Source organism: Chanodichthys erythropterus, chromosome 1, assembly GCF_024489055.1.
Source record: "Chanodichthys erythropterus isolate Z2021 chromosome 1, ASM2448905v1, whole genome shotgun sequence".
In the NCBI taxonomy this organism is placed as follows: Eukaryota; Metazoa; Chordata; class Actinopteri; order Cypriniformes; family Xenocyprididae; genus Chanodichthys; species Chanodichthys erythropterus.
This window is the reverse complement of record NC_090221.1, coordinates 26,458,605-26,480,255: the sequence shown is the minus strand read 5'-3', so window position 1 is coordinate 26,480,255 and position 21,651 is coordinate 26,458,605. Positions and strand designations below refer to the sequence as shown.

Here is a 21,651-nt window from a genome sequence, read left to right as displayed (position 1 = left end):
TGTTTTGGATAAAAATAGTAAAAATAATCATTCTCTCTATAGAAATTTGAAGTAAACATGATTATCCATATGTTTTTCTCCAGTGTACAGAAGTGTACAAGAGATATTTTATTTTACACATATGTATGCATAATAGGCTCATATTTCATATTGAATACATGGACTCTGTTTTAGATTTTGCATACCTCCTGACAAAAATGTATAAATTATTGTCAGATTTTTTTGTCATAATAATATTTTATAATAAATCTTTAGACCTATCTAATGATTCATGGTCATAGGCTGCCTGCATATTAAGAGGTAACTCTGCAGTCTTTCGTAAAATAAGTTTTGTGTAAAATAAAAAAATATTATTATAATTATAATACCCCTTTCTGGTTTGGGCCACTGCCACTAAAAATTTACATTTACATTTATATTTAATCATTTAGCAGACACTTTTCTACAAAGCGACTTACAAATGAGAGCAATAGAAGCAATCAAATCAACATGAGTGCAACAGTATTTTTTTTTATTTTTTTTTTAATAAATATAGAGAGAATAGTAAAAGTAAAAAGTAAGTGCTAATATTACTGGATCAAGTGTTGACAAAAAAGATCTTTAAAGGTCTGTAGCAGTTTTTTTTTTTTTTTTTTTTTTTTTTAAATGGTAGGTCATTCCACCAGCAGTGAACAGACAAGGAGAAGGTCCTTGTCTGTAGCCCTGCCCCACAGATAATTTATTATAGTATGTCCAAATGAAACGCTGCTCCCCACCCCCTTTCCAGAAGAGGGCAGAGCCTTTACAGCTTGTGCTTTGGATACTCCGGCAACAACTAAACTGGAGAATCTCACACCGACAAAATGTCAAGAAATTGTAAGTAGCAGTGTTCAGCCTTATATGTTCGAACTGGTGTAAAACTCCCCATAGTATGCCAAGAAGTTTACACAAAAAGAAACACTTGCTCCTTTAAAGAATTAAAATAAAGGTGGAAGAAAATTAGCACAGACTCACTATTCATTCAAACACCCAAGTTTTTACAATGCATACAATGTCAAAAAGCCAGTGGGTGTGTGTAAACGTGTGGCTGTGAGTGCGAAGAGTCTTTAAGCCCTGTGTATAATATATATATATATATATATATATTTTTTTTTTTACTACCGCTCAAAAGTTTGGGATCAGTACGATTTTTAATGTTTTTAAAACCAGTTTTGTCTCCTCACCAAGGGTTTACTTAATTAAAAATACAGTAAAAACTGTAATATTGTGAAATATTATTACAATTTAAAATGACTGTTTTATAATTGAAAATATTTTAAAATGTAATTTATTCTTGTGTTGGCAAAGCTGAAGTGTAAAATTTTACAAAAGCATTGCATTTTAGATAAATGCTGTTCTTTTGAACTTTCTATTCATCAAGGAATCTTGAAAAAAACACAACTGTTTTCAACATTGATAATAATAACGAATATTTCTTGAGGAACTAATCATCATATCAGTCCCTCCAGAAAAACGTGATTATGCGATCGCCTGATTTCATGCATAATCAGCCAAAGTCCGCATATTTATGCGGGGGGGATTTCAAAATATATGCAGGGCTAGCATGATTTCATAATCCCTGCATTTTCATTGCAAAAAAAAGTCACATATATCTTAGCAGAAAGTTGAAAAATGTTGCATTTACTTCACACTAGTAAAGCGCCATTATTTTCCCCCTATTGCCATGGGAACCTTGTGAAGTGATTTAATTACGCGCCGTGAACATCATCTGCAAACCATGAAACCACGATGAAGCACAAATCTATGGAAGCCCGTTTTTCGCCAAAAAAAAAAAAAAAAAAAAAAAAACATGAATTGCGACTTTTTATCTCAGAATTCGTACTTTTTAACTCGCAATTGCGAGTTTATATCTCACAATTTTGGGTTATAAAGTCAGAATTCTGAGATATAAAGTCACAATTGCGAGTTATAAAGTCAGAATTCTGAGATATAAAGTCGCAATTGCGTGATATAAAGTCAGAATTGCGAGATATAAAGTCGCAATTGCGAGTTTTAAAAATTCAGAATTCTGAGATATAAAGTCGCAATTGCGTGATAAAAAGTCAGAATTCTGACTTTATTTCTCGCAATTGCGACTTTATATCTCAGAATTCTGACTTTTTCTCACTACTGTGAAACGTTATTTCTCACAGTTCTTACTTTGCTTGCGTTTCCTTTCATTGCGACTGACCCTCAGGATTACTGCTTTGTTATTATTATACATAAAATAGAGGACATCATAAAGGATTATTTTTAGCGCCGATTTACCAATAAAGAAATATTGATTTTACTGGAGGAGACACATAAAGATTAGTCTCCGGACATATGCATTATGCAGGAATATGCATATAGAATGTTTCCATGGTAACCTTGTACACAGCATTTCAAGGAGAAAAAACAGCTTTTACTGTCATCTAGTGGGCTTAATTCTAAAACAACCAATACCTATCATGTTTCATTAACTTTGCAACTCAAGGGTAGAATCATGCAATTCTGCAAATTACAGTCGAGGTATTTGGGCAATAAAAGTTGTTTTTAACAGAATGGATACACTAATGAATTTTACACAATAATAACAATATAATAATAATCATAATAATTAGAAGAATCAGCTGTGGCGGAGGCGCAATAAATCAGACAAAGCTGAAGTGGCACATTTTATACACCAACAGCTTCAGACTTCACTGCAGCACGGCTATCGTTGGATGCACTGTTACAGACAGAGATACTGACCATCAGTTAATTGCGAAAAAAAAAAAAGTCAGAATTCTGACTTTTTATCACGCAATTGCGACTTTATATTTCAGAATTCTGACTTTATAACTTGCAATTGCGACTTTTTATCTCAGAATTCTGACTTTATAACTCGCAATTGCGGCTTTATATCTCAGAATTCTGACTTTATAACTCGCAATTGTGAGATATAAACTCGTTAAAAAGTCAGAATTCTGAGATAAAAAGTCACAATTCATCTTTTTTTTTAGTGGCCTTTTTTTAATGTATTTTTTTTTTTTTTTTTTTTTTTTTTTTTTAGTGGCGGAAACATACAAATAATGATAAAATAATACTTCCATACAAATAATTCTCATTTGCCAATAAAAATAAGTGCAAAAGACCGCGTGAAACAGTTTCCCGGTGTGTTTCATGACAGTGGGTGCAAAATATTTTGTACTCCGTGCAACTGCGTGTTGACGCTGGAAAACCACTTTCACTTTGCCACCGCAAAGGATGGTTAAAGCAGCAGCGGAAGCAGGCAGGAAGAAGCACACATTTTTTAAAATATTTTATTTATTCATTTTTATAGAAGTTGTTGGATATTAATAATAATACGTTTATTTTATATAGCGCCTTTCTACAATCTCATATTCCTTTTGTAAAGCTACAGAACTTGTTTGACTCAATGTTTTGTAAGTTTGAGCCATGTGTTAATTAAGGAAATAAAACAGGATGAGAACTTTATACTCTTTACATTAAAGTAGTAGCCTAGTGAGAACAGGGTGTTGGGGGAATCACCTTTTATTTTTTTCAGTTTTTCATCAAACCGCAGTTTTTGCAAGTTCCCGCAAATTCATCGCATAAAATTGCAAAAATATCCCGCATATTCCATCGCATTTTTAAGAAAATGTGCCGCAAAATCAAGCATTTTAGCCCGCAACAATCACAAAAACATTCCGCGTTTTTCTGGAGGGACTGTCATATTAGAATGATTTCTGAAGGATCATGTGACACTGAAAACTGGAGTAATGATGCTGAAAATTCAGCTTTGCCAACACGAGAATAAATAACTTTGTAAAATATATATAAAAAGTTATTTTAAATTGTAATAATTTTTTACAATATTACTGTTTTTAATGTATTTTTAATTAAATAAATTAAGCCTTGGTGAGCAGACAAAACTTCTTTTAAAAACATTAAAAATCTTACCAATCCCAAACTTTTGAGCAGTAGTGTGTATAATATATATATATATATATATATATATATACACACAGTACAGTCCAAAAGTTTGGAACCACTACGATTTTTAATGTTTTTAAAAGAAGTTTCATCTGCTCACCATGGCTACATTTATTTAATGAAAAATACAGTAAAAAACAGTAACATTGTGAAATATTATTAGAAATTAAAATAACTGTTTTCTATTTGAATATATTTCACAAAATAATTAGGGGCCAAGCCCCGAAGGGGCTGTAGCCCCTATTGTAATTGTACGTTTTCCCTTTTATTATTATTATTCTTCCTCCCGAATGGGAGTCTATGGCAGCCCTATCAACGGAACATGAGAAAATGATGAAATTTGGCACAGTTGTAGAGATGCTCATGAATAGTGATTGGACCAAATTTGGAGTCTCTAGAACCAACTCTATAGCGCCACCACCAGTTCAAAATTTCAACATTCTAACGGTTTTAACATTTGAACTGTTTGTCATAAAAAAATTAAATTTAGTTCATCTGATTCGTCTCTTCATGCTGATGCTATTCAACTTCTTACATTAAGTCTCCACCCATTACAGTAGCGGCCATTTTGAAAAGTACAGTATTTGTTTTTTTCGCTTCTCCTCCTTCAAAATTTTTCCAATTTTGTCCAATCTTTGATCAGATTATCTTTGGACTGAGCCGCACAGAAATGACTGAACAGATTTTTTTTATTCATCTTTGTTCAAAGGTTATGATGTCACGAAGTTAACGAGGTCGACCCGAAATTAGTATAGAGGCTGTATCTCGGCCAAACTTTGAGCAATCGAAACAAAAATTGGTACGCTTCATCAGAACCATGGTCTGAGGGTCTATGCCAAACTTGGGAACAGCGCCACCTACAGGTCATAAGATATGAAAAATGGCTATTTTGGCCAATAACTTTTGAACAGTTTGTCAGAAAATCAAGATATTGGTGTCTATGGATTCCTTGGATCATGCCGAATCCGACGATACCGATTCTGTCAATATTGGATGTATCACGTGTCCGCCATTTTGAATTTTGTCATAAATTGCGATATCTTTTAAACAATTTGACATATCTTCACAAAAATTGGTATGTATGACCTTTAGAAGGTCGTGAAGGTACCTGAGAAGTTTCAGCACAGCGCCACCTACTGTTCCACAGATGTAATGATTATTTCAAAAACGCTTATAACTTTTGAAAACACTTTCCAAAATGTGTATGCTTCATGTCATTTTATTCCCTGGCTTATGCCGATTCCGACAATGTATCATTTGCCATTTTCCTTAAATGTACCTGTCTGCCATATTGAAGTAAATGAAAAACAGTTTTTTCGCTACTCCTCCTACAAATTTTGGTCAATTTTGTCCAAAATCAGCTCAGATGATCTTTGGACCGAGCCGCACAGAAATGACTGAACAGATTTTTGATATTCACTACCATTTCCGAGATATTCATCTCTGAATGTGACCTTGCTTGTGTTTGTTGTCTTATGCTAGTTAGCTTAGCACAGTAATTGCTTAGCATGCTAAACTATTGCTATTATTTCTAATGTGGTCTTCAGTCAACAGGTTAACCAAAACTTAGTTGGCATTAAATAACTTTGCATACTAATATGGTTAACATGCTATGAAGCTTATTTTTTTTGTGAACTCTTTCTCACACTGAAACCTCTGCTTAGCATACTGATGAACTTGCATGGCTGATTAGCTCAATGTGTTACGCCATGGATCCCGAATGCTCTGCATCGTGGGTTCGAAACTCAGTGTGACACATGCCCAGACCGCATGAGGTACTGTGGCAGGAAAAGATGCAGAACTTGTGTCTGTTCTAGGCATTCTGCCTAAAACTGGTCTAATCTGAAGCTATCACATGCAATTCCTTTATGTCCAAATTCGTAGTTATTCTTCTTCCCCCTGTATGGTAATCAATGAACCATAAGAAGGAAAATTATCAAATTTGGCATGCTTGTAGTGATAGTAATTAAAAGTAATTTGACCAACTTTGGAGTATCTAGGACTAAGTCTATAGCGCCACCACCAGTTCAAATATTCACTTTTGTAAAGGTTATAACTTTTGAACCCTTTGTTCCAGAAAAATGAATGTCAATACAACTGATTCCTCTCTTCATACTGATCACATTCAATATCTTACATTAAGTCTCCACCCAGTACAGTAGTGGCCATTTTGAAAAGTACAGTATTCCGTTTTTTCGCTACTCCTCCTTCAAAATTTGTCCAATTTTGTCCAAACTTTGATCAAGTGATCTTTGGTCTGAGCCGCACAGAAATGACTGAACAGATTTTTTTTATTCATCTTTGTTCAAAAGTTATGATGTCACGAAGTTAACAAGGTTGACCCAAAATTGCTATAGAGGCTGTATCTCGGCCAAACTTTGAGCAATCAAAACTAAAATTGGTACACTTGATCAAGACCATGATCTGAGGTTCCATGCCAAATTTGGGAACAGTGCCACCTACAGGTCATGAGATCTGAAAAATGGCTATTTTGGCCAATAACTTTTGAACACTTTATTAGAAAATCAAGATCTTGGTGTCTATGGATTCCCTGTGCCATGCCGAATCCGAGGATATCGAATTCGTCAACATCGGATGAACCACCTGTCCGCCATTTTGAATTTTGTCATAAATTGCAATAACTTTTAAACAATTTGACATATCATCACAAAATTTGGTACATATGACCATCAGAGTGTCCTGAAGGTACATGAGAAGTTTCAGCACAGCGCCACCTAGTGTTCCACAGATATAATGATTTTTGCAAAATTGCTTATAACTTTTGAAAACATTATCCAAAATTGCTTTATGTCATTTTATTCCCTGGTGTTACGGTTCCTCGCAAGGAACGCAACAAAACAAGGGAGACGCCACACAACCGCTTAATTTGCAAAAAGAACAATTTATTAAACTATAGAAAATAAACATGAAGTGTTTTGGCAATCAGTGTAAATGAATAGTCAGGGTGTCAGCATGTTTGTAAGTGATACAAGTGTTACAAACTAACAAAACCAACAAAAGATAATGTCCAACAAAATCCGCTCTAGGAAGGGCGGATCAACTCCTCGAGTGCGGCGGTGGTCTCCCGCAATCTCCATAACCATCGAGAACGCCGATAGCCCCATGAAGGGCAACAAACGCCAAAAAGCGCCAACAAGCACCAGGCTCTTCTCTCTCTCCATCAGTTCAAACGTGTCCTTTTGACAGAGCGTTGATTCGGTACAGGTGCAACATTACGTCATCCAATCGGCCAGTCACCTGTAGCTCATAGAAACACAGTGACTCACTGACTCACTGAGACGTCACATACCCCCCTTTAAAAAAATCCTGTAAAATCCTATGAAAAGGATCCTTACAACACCAGAACTTTTTTTTTTTTTTTCTTTTTTTTTTTTTTTTTAAAAACATACTTTCCTTTTACTCTATTTTTTTCCATAGCATCCGATCCACCAGTACAATCATGTTCCTACAGTCATCTCAATTCTTCATGATTGCTCACCTTACCCCCAGCAATCTGGATCCTGAAAGCAAATTAAGGAGACAAAAGGGCACAGAAAAACAGAAACAACTGCCTAAACATTACTTTTCTTCAGTGTGATCAGGAACACGAGATAACGCATCTGCCACTACGTTATCAGAACCCTTGATGTGTTTTACAACTAGACTGTAAGGCTGTAAAAAGAGAATCCAGCGCATCAACCGCTGACTCGGAGACTGTAGAGAATGTAAAAACGTTAAAGGGTTGTGATCAGAATAAACCTCCACAGGTAGTCCTCCCCCCACGTATACATCAAAGTGCTGAAGAGCCCAAATTAAAGATAACGCCTCTTTCTCGATCACAGAATAATTCTTTTGGTAAGTATTAAACTTACGAGAAAAGAAACTTACTGGATGATCAAGTCCAGAGTCACCCGTTTGCAACAAAACAGCCCCAGCACCAATTTGACTCGCATCTACCTGGATTTTAAATGGCTGATCCAGCCTAGGAGCAGCTAGAACAGGAGCCGCGGTTAACAACAGCTTAACATTGTCAAAAGCTTTCTGACAATTTACACTCCAAACAAACTTAACGGAATCCTTGAGCAAATCAGTGAGCGGGGCAACAACAGTTGAAAAGTTGTGACAAAACCCTCGATAATACCCCACCATACCCAGAAATCGCATCAGCTCTTTCTTGGTTGATGGGGGAGGAAAGTGCTGAATCGCCACGACTTTGGCTTGAATAGGACGTACCTCACCTTGGCCAACTTCTTTGCCCAAATATCTTACTGTCCCCTTGGCAAACTCACACTTTGCCAAGTTAACTGTAAGACAAGCCTCTGCTAAACGGGTCAAAAGAGCACGAAGATGTATCAGATGTTGCTCCCATGTGTTACTAAAAACGATAACATCATCCAAATACACTGCACAACCTTCCAGGCCAAATACCACTCTATTCATCAATCTCTGGAAGGTTGCGGGTGCATTTCGCAGGCCGAAACTCATAACCGAGTACGAATATAACCCAGATGGCGTAATGAACGAAGTTATTTCTTGAGCTCTAGGAGTTAAAGGCACCTGCCAATATCCTTTTAAAAGGTCCAGTTTGCTTACAAACTTTGCAGTACCCACCTGATCCACACAATCCTCCATTCGAGGAAGTGGAAATGCATCAGGTTTAGTAATAGCGTTCAATTTACGATAATCAGTACAAAATCTGTAAGTAAGATCTGGCTTCTTCACCAGCAAACATGGTGAAGCCCAACTGGAGCAAGAAGGAACAGCGATATCATTCTCCAGCATATACTGAACTTCAGATTCCAATACTTTTCGCTTGCTGATAGGAACTCTATAAAAACGCTGACGAATAGGACGCGCATCTCCCACATCCACATCATGCTGGATCAGATGCGTACGAGTTGGCACATCTGCAAACAAACAAGGAAAGTCAAGCAACAATTTTGTCAATTCTGACCTCTGTACATCAGATAGATGCAAAAACAAAGCCTCCAGATTTCGAAGAGTCTCTGAATTCTTCAATCGAGGAAGCAAAACACAGTCCTCAGGGACAATCACATCCTCCCCCCCCTCCACAGAAAGAGGCTGATCATCAAAAGAGGCACTAGAAATGGTGACAACTGGACTAATTGGTTGAGTTTCAGAACTACAAGAATGATAAGGCTTAAGTAAATTCACATGAAAACACTGCTTTGCTTTTCGTCGATCTAGAGTTGCAATCTGATAGTTTTGGTCTGTCATTTTACAAAGAACTCTGTATGGACCAGTAAATCGTGCGCAAAAAGGAGATCCAGATGAGGGCAACAAAACTAACACCTGATCACCTGGTGTAAAAACACGACATTCTGCATGTTTGTCAAAGTGCTTTTTCATTTTACTCTGTGCTCCAACAAGATTTTCTGAGCACTTAAACCTGCCAAAAACAAACGTCTACGAAAACCATTCACATATTCTAACAAGTTTTTTGGCGGATCATCTTCCACCAGTCCCTCCCTCAAAACAGAAAGAGGACCACGTACACTGTGACCAAAAACCAGATCATTTGGGCTAAAACCTAAGCTCTCTTGCTGTACTTCTCTAGCTGCAAGTAATAACCAGGGTAACCCTTCCTCCCAATCACGGTTCAACTCCACACAATAAGCGCGCAACAATGCTTTCAATGTTTGGTGAAACCGTTCAAGCGCACCTTGGCTTTGAGCATGATATGCACTTGATTGATTATGTTTCACATTGAGCACTCTCAAAATCTCAGCAAACATACGTGAAGTGAAATTTGTCCCTTTATCGCTTTGAATAATCTTAGGTATCCCGAAAATAGATATGAATTGGGTAAGAGCTTTCACAACTGCTTTAGTAGTAATTTTTCTGAGAGGGTAAGCTGCCGGATACCGGGTTGCCTGACACATTACTGTCAGCAAATATACGTTACCTGATTTAGAAGTAGGTAACGGACCCACACAGTCGATTATTAGATGTTCGAAAGGCTTACTTGTGACAGCTATAGGACATAGAGGCACTGGTTTCAAAGTTTGATTGGGTTTGCCTGTTAACTGACACGTATGACATGTCTTAATGAAGGCTGATATATCCTTCTTCAAGCATGGCCAGTAGAATTGTCGCAAAACTCGGTCATAAGTTTTATTTACTCCTAAATGACCTGCCAATTCACCATGAGCAACCTTCATTACCATCTCACGGAACGGTTTTGGTACCACTACTTGAATTACAGCTTCTCCAACTAAACCTTTCTTACAGGGAACATATTTCCTCAAGAGCAGCGCATCTTGAACAAAATATCCACTGACAGCACTTCTTACCTCTTGCAATGGAACAACCTTCTCAAACAACTGATGTAATCCAGGATCATTCTGTTGGGCCATTACCAGCTCCCTATTAGAAATAGGAGAAAGAGTAGACAAACCAGGCACAACATACTTTGATTCCTTTTCTTCAAAAGATGTCTCACGACTCTTTGAACGAGTTACCACACATGACGTAAATACCTCAGGGAACTTTTGCTTTAACAAATCAGCTTTCTCCATCAACGGAGTGGGCATTACTACAGGTGGTGGTATTACCTCTCGCCATACCCTACCTCCAGCTAAATCATTCCCAAGTATTACCATGACACCTTCCACTGGTAATGATGGACGGACTCCCAGGGTTACTTCTCCACAGACCAACTCCGAAGTCAAGTTTACTCTATGCAGCGGAACAGAAAGAGTGTTTAAACCAATCCCTTTAATCAAAACATCCCTACCTTTACTTGATTCATCAGAAAAAGGCAAGATAGACTGAAGAATAAAGGATTCAGAAGATCCTGTATCTCTTAAAATCTTAACTGGGACTGCCGCTTCTGACTTGGTTAAAGAAACAAAACCCTCTGTTATAAAAGGTACAAAGAGGTTTTCAGTTTTTGACTGGTACATCGCAGTCTCATCCATAGAGGCACTAGATTGAAAATCATTAACTTTTGCAGTCTCCGCCATTAACACAGGACTAACATTAGCATTTGACTTTTGACTGGATTTCAATTTTGCGGCCAAAACAGGACACTTATTTTTCCAGTGTCCAGCGTTGAAACAATAATTGCATACTAAATCTCGATCGGGTTTTCCACGACCATTTTTCTCAAATTTTGAAGAAAAAGTTGGTTCAAATCTTCTTGTTGCAACTCTATTTTCAATAAAGTTACCATAGTGATGACCTGATCGTTCAACTCTATATGCAGATTTATGCGTCAAAACATAATCATCTGCTAAGACTGCAGCTTCACACACATCATGTGGCTTCTTTTCATTTATGTATGTAGCAATATAGTCAGGCACAATGTTCTTGAACTGTTCTAAAATAATAAGATCACGTAACCTCTCAAAATTATCAACATTGGAAGCACTGCACCAACGATCAAAATGAGAAACAAGTTCTCTTACCACCTCAGAATGCGTTTGGCGGTCACCTTTCCTCCAGTTCCTAAAACGCTGGCGATATGCCTCAGGAACTAACTCATAAGCCTTTAGGATTGTCACCTTTACCTTATCATAATCCTTCCGGTCGTCCATCGAAAGCGCTGCATATGCCTCCTGTGCTTTGCCTGTAATCACAGTTTGGAGCATAACAATTCGGACAGTATTTGGCCAATTCCTTTCTTCAGCAATAGTCTCAAACAAAGAGAAAAATACATCAGGATCATGTTCATTAAATTTAGGTAGCAATCTTAAATTACTGGCCAAGTCGAAACCACCATAATCGTTCCTCTCACCACGCTCTGGGGAAAGTTTACGTTCCTTTACCAATTTTAAACGCTCCGTTTGCAACTCAAACTCACGTGTTGATTTTTCAACCTCTAATTGTTTCTGTGCAAATTCAATTTCACGTTGTTTGAGTAAGTTATCGGTTCTTAATTTTTCAATCTCAAACTCAAATCGCTTAGTTTCCTTGACCAATTCTTTATCATGATCCTGTTGCATTTGCAAAATCTCTTTTCTTTGTTCAAAAGACAACCCTGAAAAAATATCTACAAGATTTCTCTCAACCTCTTGTTTTTTCTGTGCGGAAACGATTAAAAAATTGTTTTCAATCAACCAATTTCTCACAATAGAACGAAGTTCGTTTTTCTTTATTCGTTTGTCTACCTCACTAATTTTAAAGTACTCTACAAGTTCCCACAACTGTTGCTTCACAAACAAATTCAACACGTCCTCTGATGGAGCGTTAATAAATTCTTCAACGGATGCCATATTAAATTAATTGAAAAGCCAGTGCATTTAAAAACAACAGCTACAGAGAAAACATCAGTCCATTATTTCCCCTTCTACACTGCCTATCCACACACTAAACTATTATATACCTAATCTTCGTGCAGCTTTCAAGAGCAAAGCGACATTAAACACCATATACCGATAGTTTCAAAACTGAGCAAAACAGCCCAATTTGTTACCACGGCGGTGTGCTTCACCCAAAAGCCTGCACAAAAATCAAAAAGGCAAAATAACAAATCAACGCAAGCGTTGCTAATACCTACTGGGGAACATGAACAATGTTTAATCTATAACCATAATAAAAATGCACTTACCTTACATGACGACTACGAACTCGCAGGACATTTTATAACTCAAGTGTTTAAATTGCATGCACCTCCAAAATAATACGAGTAAACAATAATTTGGTTGCCAATTTCACATTTACCTCAAACAGAGCACAACCCAAATAAACTAAACTATATTTCTACATTTAAATCAAACGAATACGTATTTATTTTTATCCAGTTAACAATCTTTAAGACGAGCCCCCATTTGTTACGGTTCCTCGCAAGGAACGCAACAAAACAAGGGAGACGCCACACAACCGCTTAATTTGCAAAAAGAACAATTTATTAAACTATAGAAAATAAACATGAAGTGTTTTGGCAATCAGTGTAAATGAATAGTCAGGGTGTCAGCATGTTTGTAAGTGATACAAGTGTTACAAACTAACAAAACCAACAAAAGATAATGTCCAACAAAATCCGCTCTAGGAAGGGCGGATCAACTCCTCGAGTGCGGCGGTGGTCTCCCGCAATCTCCATAACCATCGAGAACGCCGATAGCCCCATGAAGGGCAACAAACGCCAAAAAGCGCCAACAAGCACCAGGCTCTTCTCTCTCTCCATCAGTTCAAACGTGTCCTTTTGACAGAGCGTTGATTCGGTACAGGTGCAACATTACGTCATCCAATCGGCCAGTCACCTGTAGCTCATAGAAACACAGTGACTCACTGACTCACTGAGACGTCACACTGGCTTATGCCGATTCCGACAATGTGTCATTTGTCATTTTCCTTAAATGTACCTGTCTGCCATTCGTCAACATCGGATGAACCACCTGTCCGCCATTTTGAATTTTGTCATAAATTGCAATAACTTTTAAACAATTTGACATATCATCACAAAATTTGGTACATATGACCATCAGAGTGTCCTGAAGGTACATGAGAAGTTTCAGCACAGCGCCACCTAGTGTTCCACAGATATAATGATTTTTGCAAAATTGCTTATAACTTTTGAAAACATTATCCAAAACTGCTTTATGTCATTTTATTCCCTGGCTTATGCCGATTCCGACAATGTGTCATTTGTCATTTTCCTTAAATGTACCTGTCTGCCATATTGAATTAAATCAAAAACAGTTTTTTCGCTACTCCTCCCACAGATTTTGGTCAATTTTGTCCAAAATCAGCTCAGATGATCTTTGGACCGAGCCGCACAGAAATGACTGAACGGATTTTTGATATTCGCTACCATTCCCAAGATATTCATCTCTGAATGTGACCTTGCTTGTGTTTGTTGTCTTATACTAGTTAGCTTAGCACAGTAATTGCTTAGCATGCTAAACTATTGCTATTCTTTCTAATGTGGTCTTCAGTCAACAGGTTAACCAAAACTTAGTTGGCATTAAATAACTTTGCATACTAATATGGTTAACATGCTATGAAGCTTTTTTTTTGTGTGAACTCTTTCTCACACTGAAACCTCTGCTTAGCATACTGATGAACTTGCATGGCTGATTAGCTCAATGTGTTACGCCACGGATCCCAAATGCTCTGCATCGTGGGTTCGAAACTCAGTGTGACACATGCCCAGACCGCATGAGGTACTGTGGCAGGAAAAGATGCAGAACTTGTGTCTGTTCTAGGCATTCTGCCTAAAACTGGTCTAATCTGAAGCTATCACATGCAATTCCTTTATGTCCAAATTCGTAGTTATTCTTCTTCCCCCTGTATGGTAATCAATGAACCATAAGAAGGAAAATTATCAAATTTGGCATGCTTGTAGTGATAGTAATTAAAAGTAATTTGACCAACTTTGGAGTATCTAGGACTAAGTCTATAGCGCCACCACCAGTTCAAATATTCACTTTTGTAAAGGTTATAACTTTTGAACCCTTTGTTCCAGAAAAATGAATGTCAATACAACTGATTCCTCTCTTCATACTGATCACATTCAATATCTTACATTAAGACTCCACCCAGTACAGTAGTGGCCATTTTGAAAAGTACAGTATTCCATTTTTTCACTACTCCTCCTACAATTTTTGTCCAATTTTGTCCAAAATCAGCTCAGGTGATCTTAGTGGTTCCAAACTTTTGGACTGTACTGTATATATATATATATATATATATATATATAGTGCTGTCAATCAAAATGTGTTATTGTTCGTTCAAGCGTGAAAGAGAACTCGATTCTGCTGCACTGTCCATGCGCAGGACGGTGAGCGTCTTTCTGTGCCTCGTGTGTGACAGGGCATTCACAGACAGCGCGTTCTTTTTTGCCACATGTAAATGGTTTAAAAGCATTTGCATGAATAATAGCATTATCATATATTGTAATGCTAGCCAAAGAATGACAGAAAAAAAGAGATGCTGTGTTAATTGTGTTAATATTTTTTAATTCGTTAAACTGGAAAAAAAATTAATCGCATGCATTAACGCGTTAACATTGACAGCACTAATATACATATATTAAAGCTTAAATCAGTCTCATCGGTGATGAATTAAAAGTCACTGAGCTGATTCAGGCTTATAATTTTGAGTGACAGATGTCTGTAATTTAGCTTATTTTTTTCTGTGACATTTTTTACCATGTTGGCAGTATCATGATAAGACAAAAATAACAAATAAAATTGTTGTATAGCCAACATTTTTTATTTGTTATCCCCAATCACTCTCTCTTTCTTTATGGGAACTTTAAATCTGAGATTAGAGGTATTTAGCGGGATCGGTCAGGTCAAGAAGAAAATCATTCTAAGCAGATAGTGGGTGAACACAGAATGAATGCTGTCGGGTACTGAATAGAACCTAGTGGGAGCGGGACAAAAACAAAAAACAACAAAAAAAAAAACAATCCCATGCAGACCTCTATGTAATGATATACAGTTCCGACAGTGTCAGCTACTGACACCGTCAAGTGAACCGACGAATGGCAACCCTGGTTCCATGAATAGGGAACCAAATGCTTTTTAGCTTAGCCACACTCCCTCTTTGCAGTCCAAGTTCCTTTTTCATAGAAATTTGAGGGAGATGCCATCTCAGTGGCCAGTGCTAAGTGGTCAGGCATTGCAAATTTTTAACAGTCACAGCTTGGCATTTACCCACTAATGGAAACACTGATGATATTTCATTTGGTTTTGCTGCATATCCTTTCTTGTTCATATCCTTCACAGTTGTGTAGTTTTAAAGTTGAGACTACAAAATGGGTCAAAGTCTTATACACACAAGACTACTCATTAATTCAATCATCATGTTTGCAAGGAAATATATAAAGCAGTGGTAACACCTAGTTTAGTATGTTTAGTGCTAATATTGTGCTAATTAAATTGTGTATTTATACACTACATGTACACCAACGTGCATGATATGTTGTTGTTTTGTACATGGAAATTTTTTTTTAATTTAGCATAAAAATCTAATTCAACAACTACTGGCAAGTTTGGCCACTATGTTGCACTTTATTAAAAATAACTAGAATGTTATACATGCTGCGCATCTATAATAAATGTTCTCTCTATTTGTATTTGTACCAGATCTAGTGAACCTGATAGAGATGGAAGATGACCGCCGGTTTCACAAACTGACACAAGAGCAGGTGGAGACTTTGGACCAAGTTCTTACAGAGGTCATTCCCATTCATGGCAGGGGCAATTTTCCAACCCTTGAAATTAAGCCTAAAGACATAATCCATGTGGTCAGAGACAGACTGATTTTGAAGAAAATCAAGGTGAGAGATGTCCGTCTCAATGGCTCTACAGCCAGTCATGTGCTGGTCAAAGAGAATGGCACCAGCTATAAAGACTTGGATATCATCTTTGGTGTGGAGCTTCCCAAACTAGAGGACTTTCAGATTATCAAGGAGGTGGTTTTGAGCTGTCTGCTGGACTTTCTACCTAAAGGAGTCAACAAAGATAAAATCACAGCTCTCACCATGAAAGAGGCATATGTACAAAAAATGGTCAAGGTGTTCACTGAGCATGATCGTTGGAGCCTTATCTCCCTCTCAAATAATAGCGGGAAGAACGTAGAGCTCAAGTTTGTCAGCTCTCTACGACGACAGTTTGAATTCAGTGTGGACTCCTTTCAGATTATCCTGGACAGCATGCTACAGTCTTACTTGGATGCTGAAAGGAAGAAGGTTGTAGAAGGGCAAGAGGGCCAGGATTCTTCTTCAGCTCAAACAAAAGGGATTCAGTCAGCCCTAATGGATGAACCATTCCTCAGCTCTTGTGACACAGGACATCACCAGGAAAGTGACACTGACGTATGCTGCAAAATTGATGATATGCAGACTTTCTCTGACTCTCAGTGTTATTGTAAAATCAGTCAGAAAGAACAGTCTAAATATTCAGAACAAGAACCAACTCTTGAAATAGACAAAGATGTTGAAACAGAAATGGTTGAAACTACAACTATGCCTGTACCTATGGAGCAATTATCAGAGCACCCTGTAATGGTGCATGTGGAGGAAAAGAATGAACCTCATGAAAATGTGTCTTTGCATACGGAGACGCTGCTAGATGTAAATTCAGATGAAACAGGTATTGACTCAGGAGGGGGAAATGAACTGGTAGTGCTAAAAACCATGTCTGTTAAGCAAACAAATCTCCCAGTTAAAACATATATTAGTGAAATGGATTCTGACATGTTAGACATAGAGGCAGTTAATTCCAAACCATGGCTAGAAATGGTACATACTGACTTCTCTTGTCTTTCAACAAAAGGGACCTTTGGTGAGCGATGCACATTCCAACCTGCTCCCATTACATTTCTTACACAAGCAGCACTAGAATCATATGCTGAGTATCCCCTGCCACCCCCTGCCAAGAAAAACAGCCAAAATTCACAAATGGTTGTTCTCAAGCATTCCTCACCCAAACCTCCTCGTAAAATGTCTAAAAAGACAACTCCTGTGCCATGTTCACCAGAAAAATCAGTGTCAAATAATTTGGATGTTAATACTTGTCAGGTTTTGCATCCACCTAAAGCTTACCCAAACGAATCATTACCTATGCAGGTTAAATTGTCAGGTCTTACTACAAAAAGCTTTGAATTATCTAGTGCCTCAGAAAAAAACTCTAAAGAGTCAAAAGAACTAGCCACTTGTACTGGAGCTTTTACTGTTGCTGCTCCAGAGAGTGGTATGCATTCAGAAGAGACACTGTACATGAGTCTATTACCAGAGGAAAGCCTTCAAAGTCCAGCGCAAAGCTCAGAACCAGAAACTGGTGAAGCTACACATGTCAATATTGTCATCCCTACATCCAATCCCAATAATCTCCCCAAAGATCAAAACAGGATAAACCAGCCTTTTACCAAAAGCATTCAGACAGCACAGTGTCAGGCAGTGGTACCTCTCATTAATGTGAATTCTGAGCCTTTACTTCAGGCAAATGACAATTATCACCTCACCTCAGCCTCTCCCAAAAAGGAAGACACCAAGACTTGTGCCCAAGTTGATGACCCCACATCACCAAAATATTTTACTCCACCCTCAGACACTAAGTCAGTCACTAAGGCAACAATTTCTGCCTCTCAAATATTGAAACCACTGTCTGCAGACCATACTATTGATTCACAAGTGGTAGAGACTGATTCTTCATGCTCTGAACATGTTATATCACCTCAAATTCACAACTACCCTGTGTCCACTCTACAGACTCAGGAACTTCTTGTGGCAAGTCCACAGACTAAAGAACCTCCAGAACTATTATCATGCGTATTAGAACCACTTATCTCTTTACCAGAGGTTCAAAGCCTCACTGTATCAGCACCACATTTTTCAAAGTCAGTAGAACCTTCCATATCCTCAACAGCAACAGAGACTCCTAGAATCTCAGAACCTCTTTTAGAACCATCAGTTATATCTCTGCATGTTATAGAGCCCTCTAAAGTATTCTTTGAAGTTCTAGAATCCTCTAATGTACTTTCACAGGTTTTGAAACCCTCAGCAGTATCAATGTCACATACATTAGAAACGTCTGTGTCCTCAGTAAGTGAGTCGGTGGTTTCCAAGATATCAGATCCATCAGCTTCAGATGTTAACAAGCCCATACTCCCTTCCAAAGAGCTGCCTTGTATTACAGTGATGGCTGAGAGCATGTATGGTGACTTTGAGCAGGCTATGGATCACCTACGTTACCGGCTAATAGCAACACGCAACCCTGAAGAGATCAGGGGTGGAGGCCTGCTTAAATACAGTAATCTTCTTGTCCGGGACTTTAAACCTGCATGTGAAACTGAAATTAAGACACTTGAGCGCTACATGTGTTCACGTTTTTTTATTGACTTCCCTGATGTGAATGAGCAGCAGCGCAAGATTGAGTCATATCTGCGCAACCATTTTATTGGAGAAGAGAAAAGCAAATATGATTACTTGATGACACTTCGGAGAGTGGTCAATGAGAGCACTGTGTGCTTGATGGGGCATGAGCGCCGTCAGACTCTCAATATGATTACCATTCTAGCACTCAAAGTCCTGGGTGAGCAGAATATCATTCCTAATGCCAATAATGTTACCTGCTACTACCAGCCTGCACCATACATGACAGAACACAACTTCAGTAACTATTACATTTCAAATGGCCAGTCCCCACTTATATACCACCCCTACCCACTACACATACACATGCAGACTGGACTAGTTTAGGCTTAGGTACGTAACATAGTAAGACACACAGGGAAATCCTTGAGTCATGCAACCTAAAATTTCCACCACAAACGATCTACCCTTGAACTTGGGTCCCAACACTTAACTGTAAAAAAAAAAAAAAAAAGTGTTTGAGTACCTAAGTGTTGGACAATTAAGAACTGATGATGGTATTATCAGTGAGAATTATACATAAAAACATTGGAGCCATTGCACTAGCAATATGAAGGTTAAAACATGTCACATGCATTTAATTGAAAATGACAATGACAAGATAAATGGTTTAAAAACAGTAAGACAGAAAAGACGGCAATATATAGTGACTATAAAAAAAAATTTGAAGAAAAAAAATTGACTAGGCCTGCTCTTCTCTTATCAGAGGTAGCTGAAAAGTCTTGTTTTAACACAGAAACAAATAAAAAACACTGTAAAAGATAAATGCGTTTGATAGAAAACTATTTTCAGAAATTTAATGCTCTATTGGCATGAAAAAAGTGCAAGAGAAATAATCAGCATGCAGTCAATTTATTACATCGTAAAGTACTTTTGTTGTCTGAAACAATTAAACTAATTGATCCTGCTAATACCAATGTTACATTCTTTTTTTTTTTTTTCTGATTTCTGTTTATATTAAGTATTTTATATGTTGTGATATTTCTTCGTACATCTACTGGATGTCTGCTTTTTCATTTATCATGTATGCTTATTAGTAGATTACGAATGATGTATTCCAGGGGTGTCCAGTCCTGCTCCCGAGGGCCACTTTCCTGCAGCATTTAGCTGCAGCACACCTGCTTGGAAGCTTCCAGTGATCCTAAAGACTTTGATTAAAGTTTCAGTTGTGCTTAATTAGACTAGAGCTAAACTTTCCTGGAAGGTGGCCCTCCAGGAGTAAGATTGGAAACTCCTTTGTATTCAATATTTCACCAGGATTGTATGTCTTCAGAATTTAAAAAAGTGCTCCATTCCTCCACATTACTCTGCATTACTATGACTAAATGAAAGATTTTTCAGGAAAAAAGTTTCTCTGCCCAATGTCTGCATTTCATCTTTTCTAATGTTTGCAGTGCAGTGATCTTCACAATTTTTGTTTGTTTGTTTGACCAAAATATAAAATATGATTTGGAATGAACTGAATTGATGAAAGAAAAAAAAAAGAAAAAAAAGAAAAGAAAAAAAAAGCTTGCTGGTGTCTTTTGTGTATCTATAGCACACAATGTTGATTTATCATGGGATTAACAAGCAGTCTTCTTTGTTTTTCTTTCCTATATAATGTAAATGTAGCCTCAAAAGAATCCATGCGAGGACATTAAATGATGTTATGTAATATTTCTTTGTATTTAACAAAACCATCAGTGGTGCTTAAGACTTAAATACATTTCCACTCTTTTTTACATCTTTGTGACAAAAATGGATATATTTTTCCAAGAATTTATGTGTAGTACTGTATTAGAGCATACATGAAAGAGTGCACCAGCCATACACACAGTATACACACATACACAGATAAACATAAACAGAAACTATAAAGTCAGGACCAAAAGTATAAAAGTGTATATTGTGGAGCATCAATATGACATGAAAACTACTGAAATATTGTCTTCAGTTGAGTGATTATTATAGCAAAATTTATTAAAGAGATTTGCCTAAGTAATTCATTTTTCAGAAGCAAGAGAAAATATAAACAACTTGTATGACATGTTGGCTTTACTGACATTGTATAAAGAAATGTTATTTTTTAGGTTAAATTGAAAATATAGTAAAAAGTGTTAGCAAACATTTGACCTTGACCTTATAATGCAGAAGTTTAATAGATCTTACAGAGATCTCATCACTGGTATAGCTATTCACACTTGTGGAGTTACTTTTTCTTGTGCAGACCTACAGTTTTGTAAAGTATTGGCTTAACTGTATGACAATTTTTAGTCTAGCATTCTGTTTTACCTTTATGTAATTGTCTGAAATGCAGCCAAAACCAGTAGTAACACTGTGGTTAGAAATAGATTTAGACTGAAATTGTTTACCAAGATGATGTACATCCATCATGAAGTCCTTAAAACCGTTTATATGACCAAAATTATTTTTGCAGAAAAACATTAGTGCCTAAATGTGCAGGAGAAAGCTGTAATGCAGGTGACACTCCTGTAAATGCAGCCGTTACTTTTTTAATATTATTTATTTTCAGGTGTACATTTTCTTCTTTTTTCTCATGCTATTTGTGTTGATGTCAAATGTAGTTCTTTGCTGTGGGTAGTTTTTGTTCATGTAATAAAAAGAATCCAAAAATTATAGATTCACTTCATCACAAATGAGTATTGTTGTTTTCTTGATGTAATATATAAGATAACATATAGCATGTTACATTTGTTTCAGAGGTGTAAAAAAAAAACATTGAAAAAAAAATGTAATCCATATTTACTTGTGCTTAAGTATTTAAAAACAAAAAGTAAAAATTAAACACTTTTCTTAGCTTTTTAAATAATAAAAAACAAATGACAGCGGAG

At 37.1% G+C, this 21,651-nt stretch overlaps 1 protein-coding gene across 1 annotated transcript; it reads left to right on the top strand.

The window, feature by feature from the left end:
- Positions 1-16,051: 16,051 nt before the first annotated feature.
- LOC137032023 (terminal nucleotidyltransferase 5C) lies at positions 16,052-19,147 on the top strand. Its single transcript, XM_067403531.1, has 2 exons — positions 16,052-16,636; positions 18,569-19,147. The coding sequence occupies exons 1-2, from the start codon at positions 16,052-16,054 to the stop codon at positions 19,145-19,147; spliced, it is 1,164 nt and encodes a 387-aa protein (XP_067259632.1).
- The last annotated feature ends 2,504 nt before the right edge of the window (positions 19,148-21,651 follow it).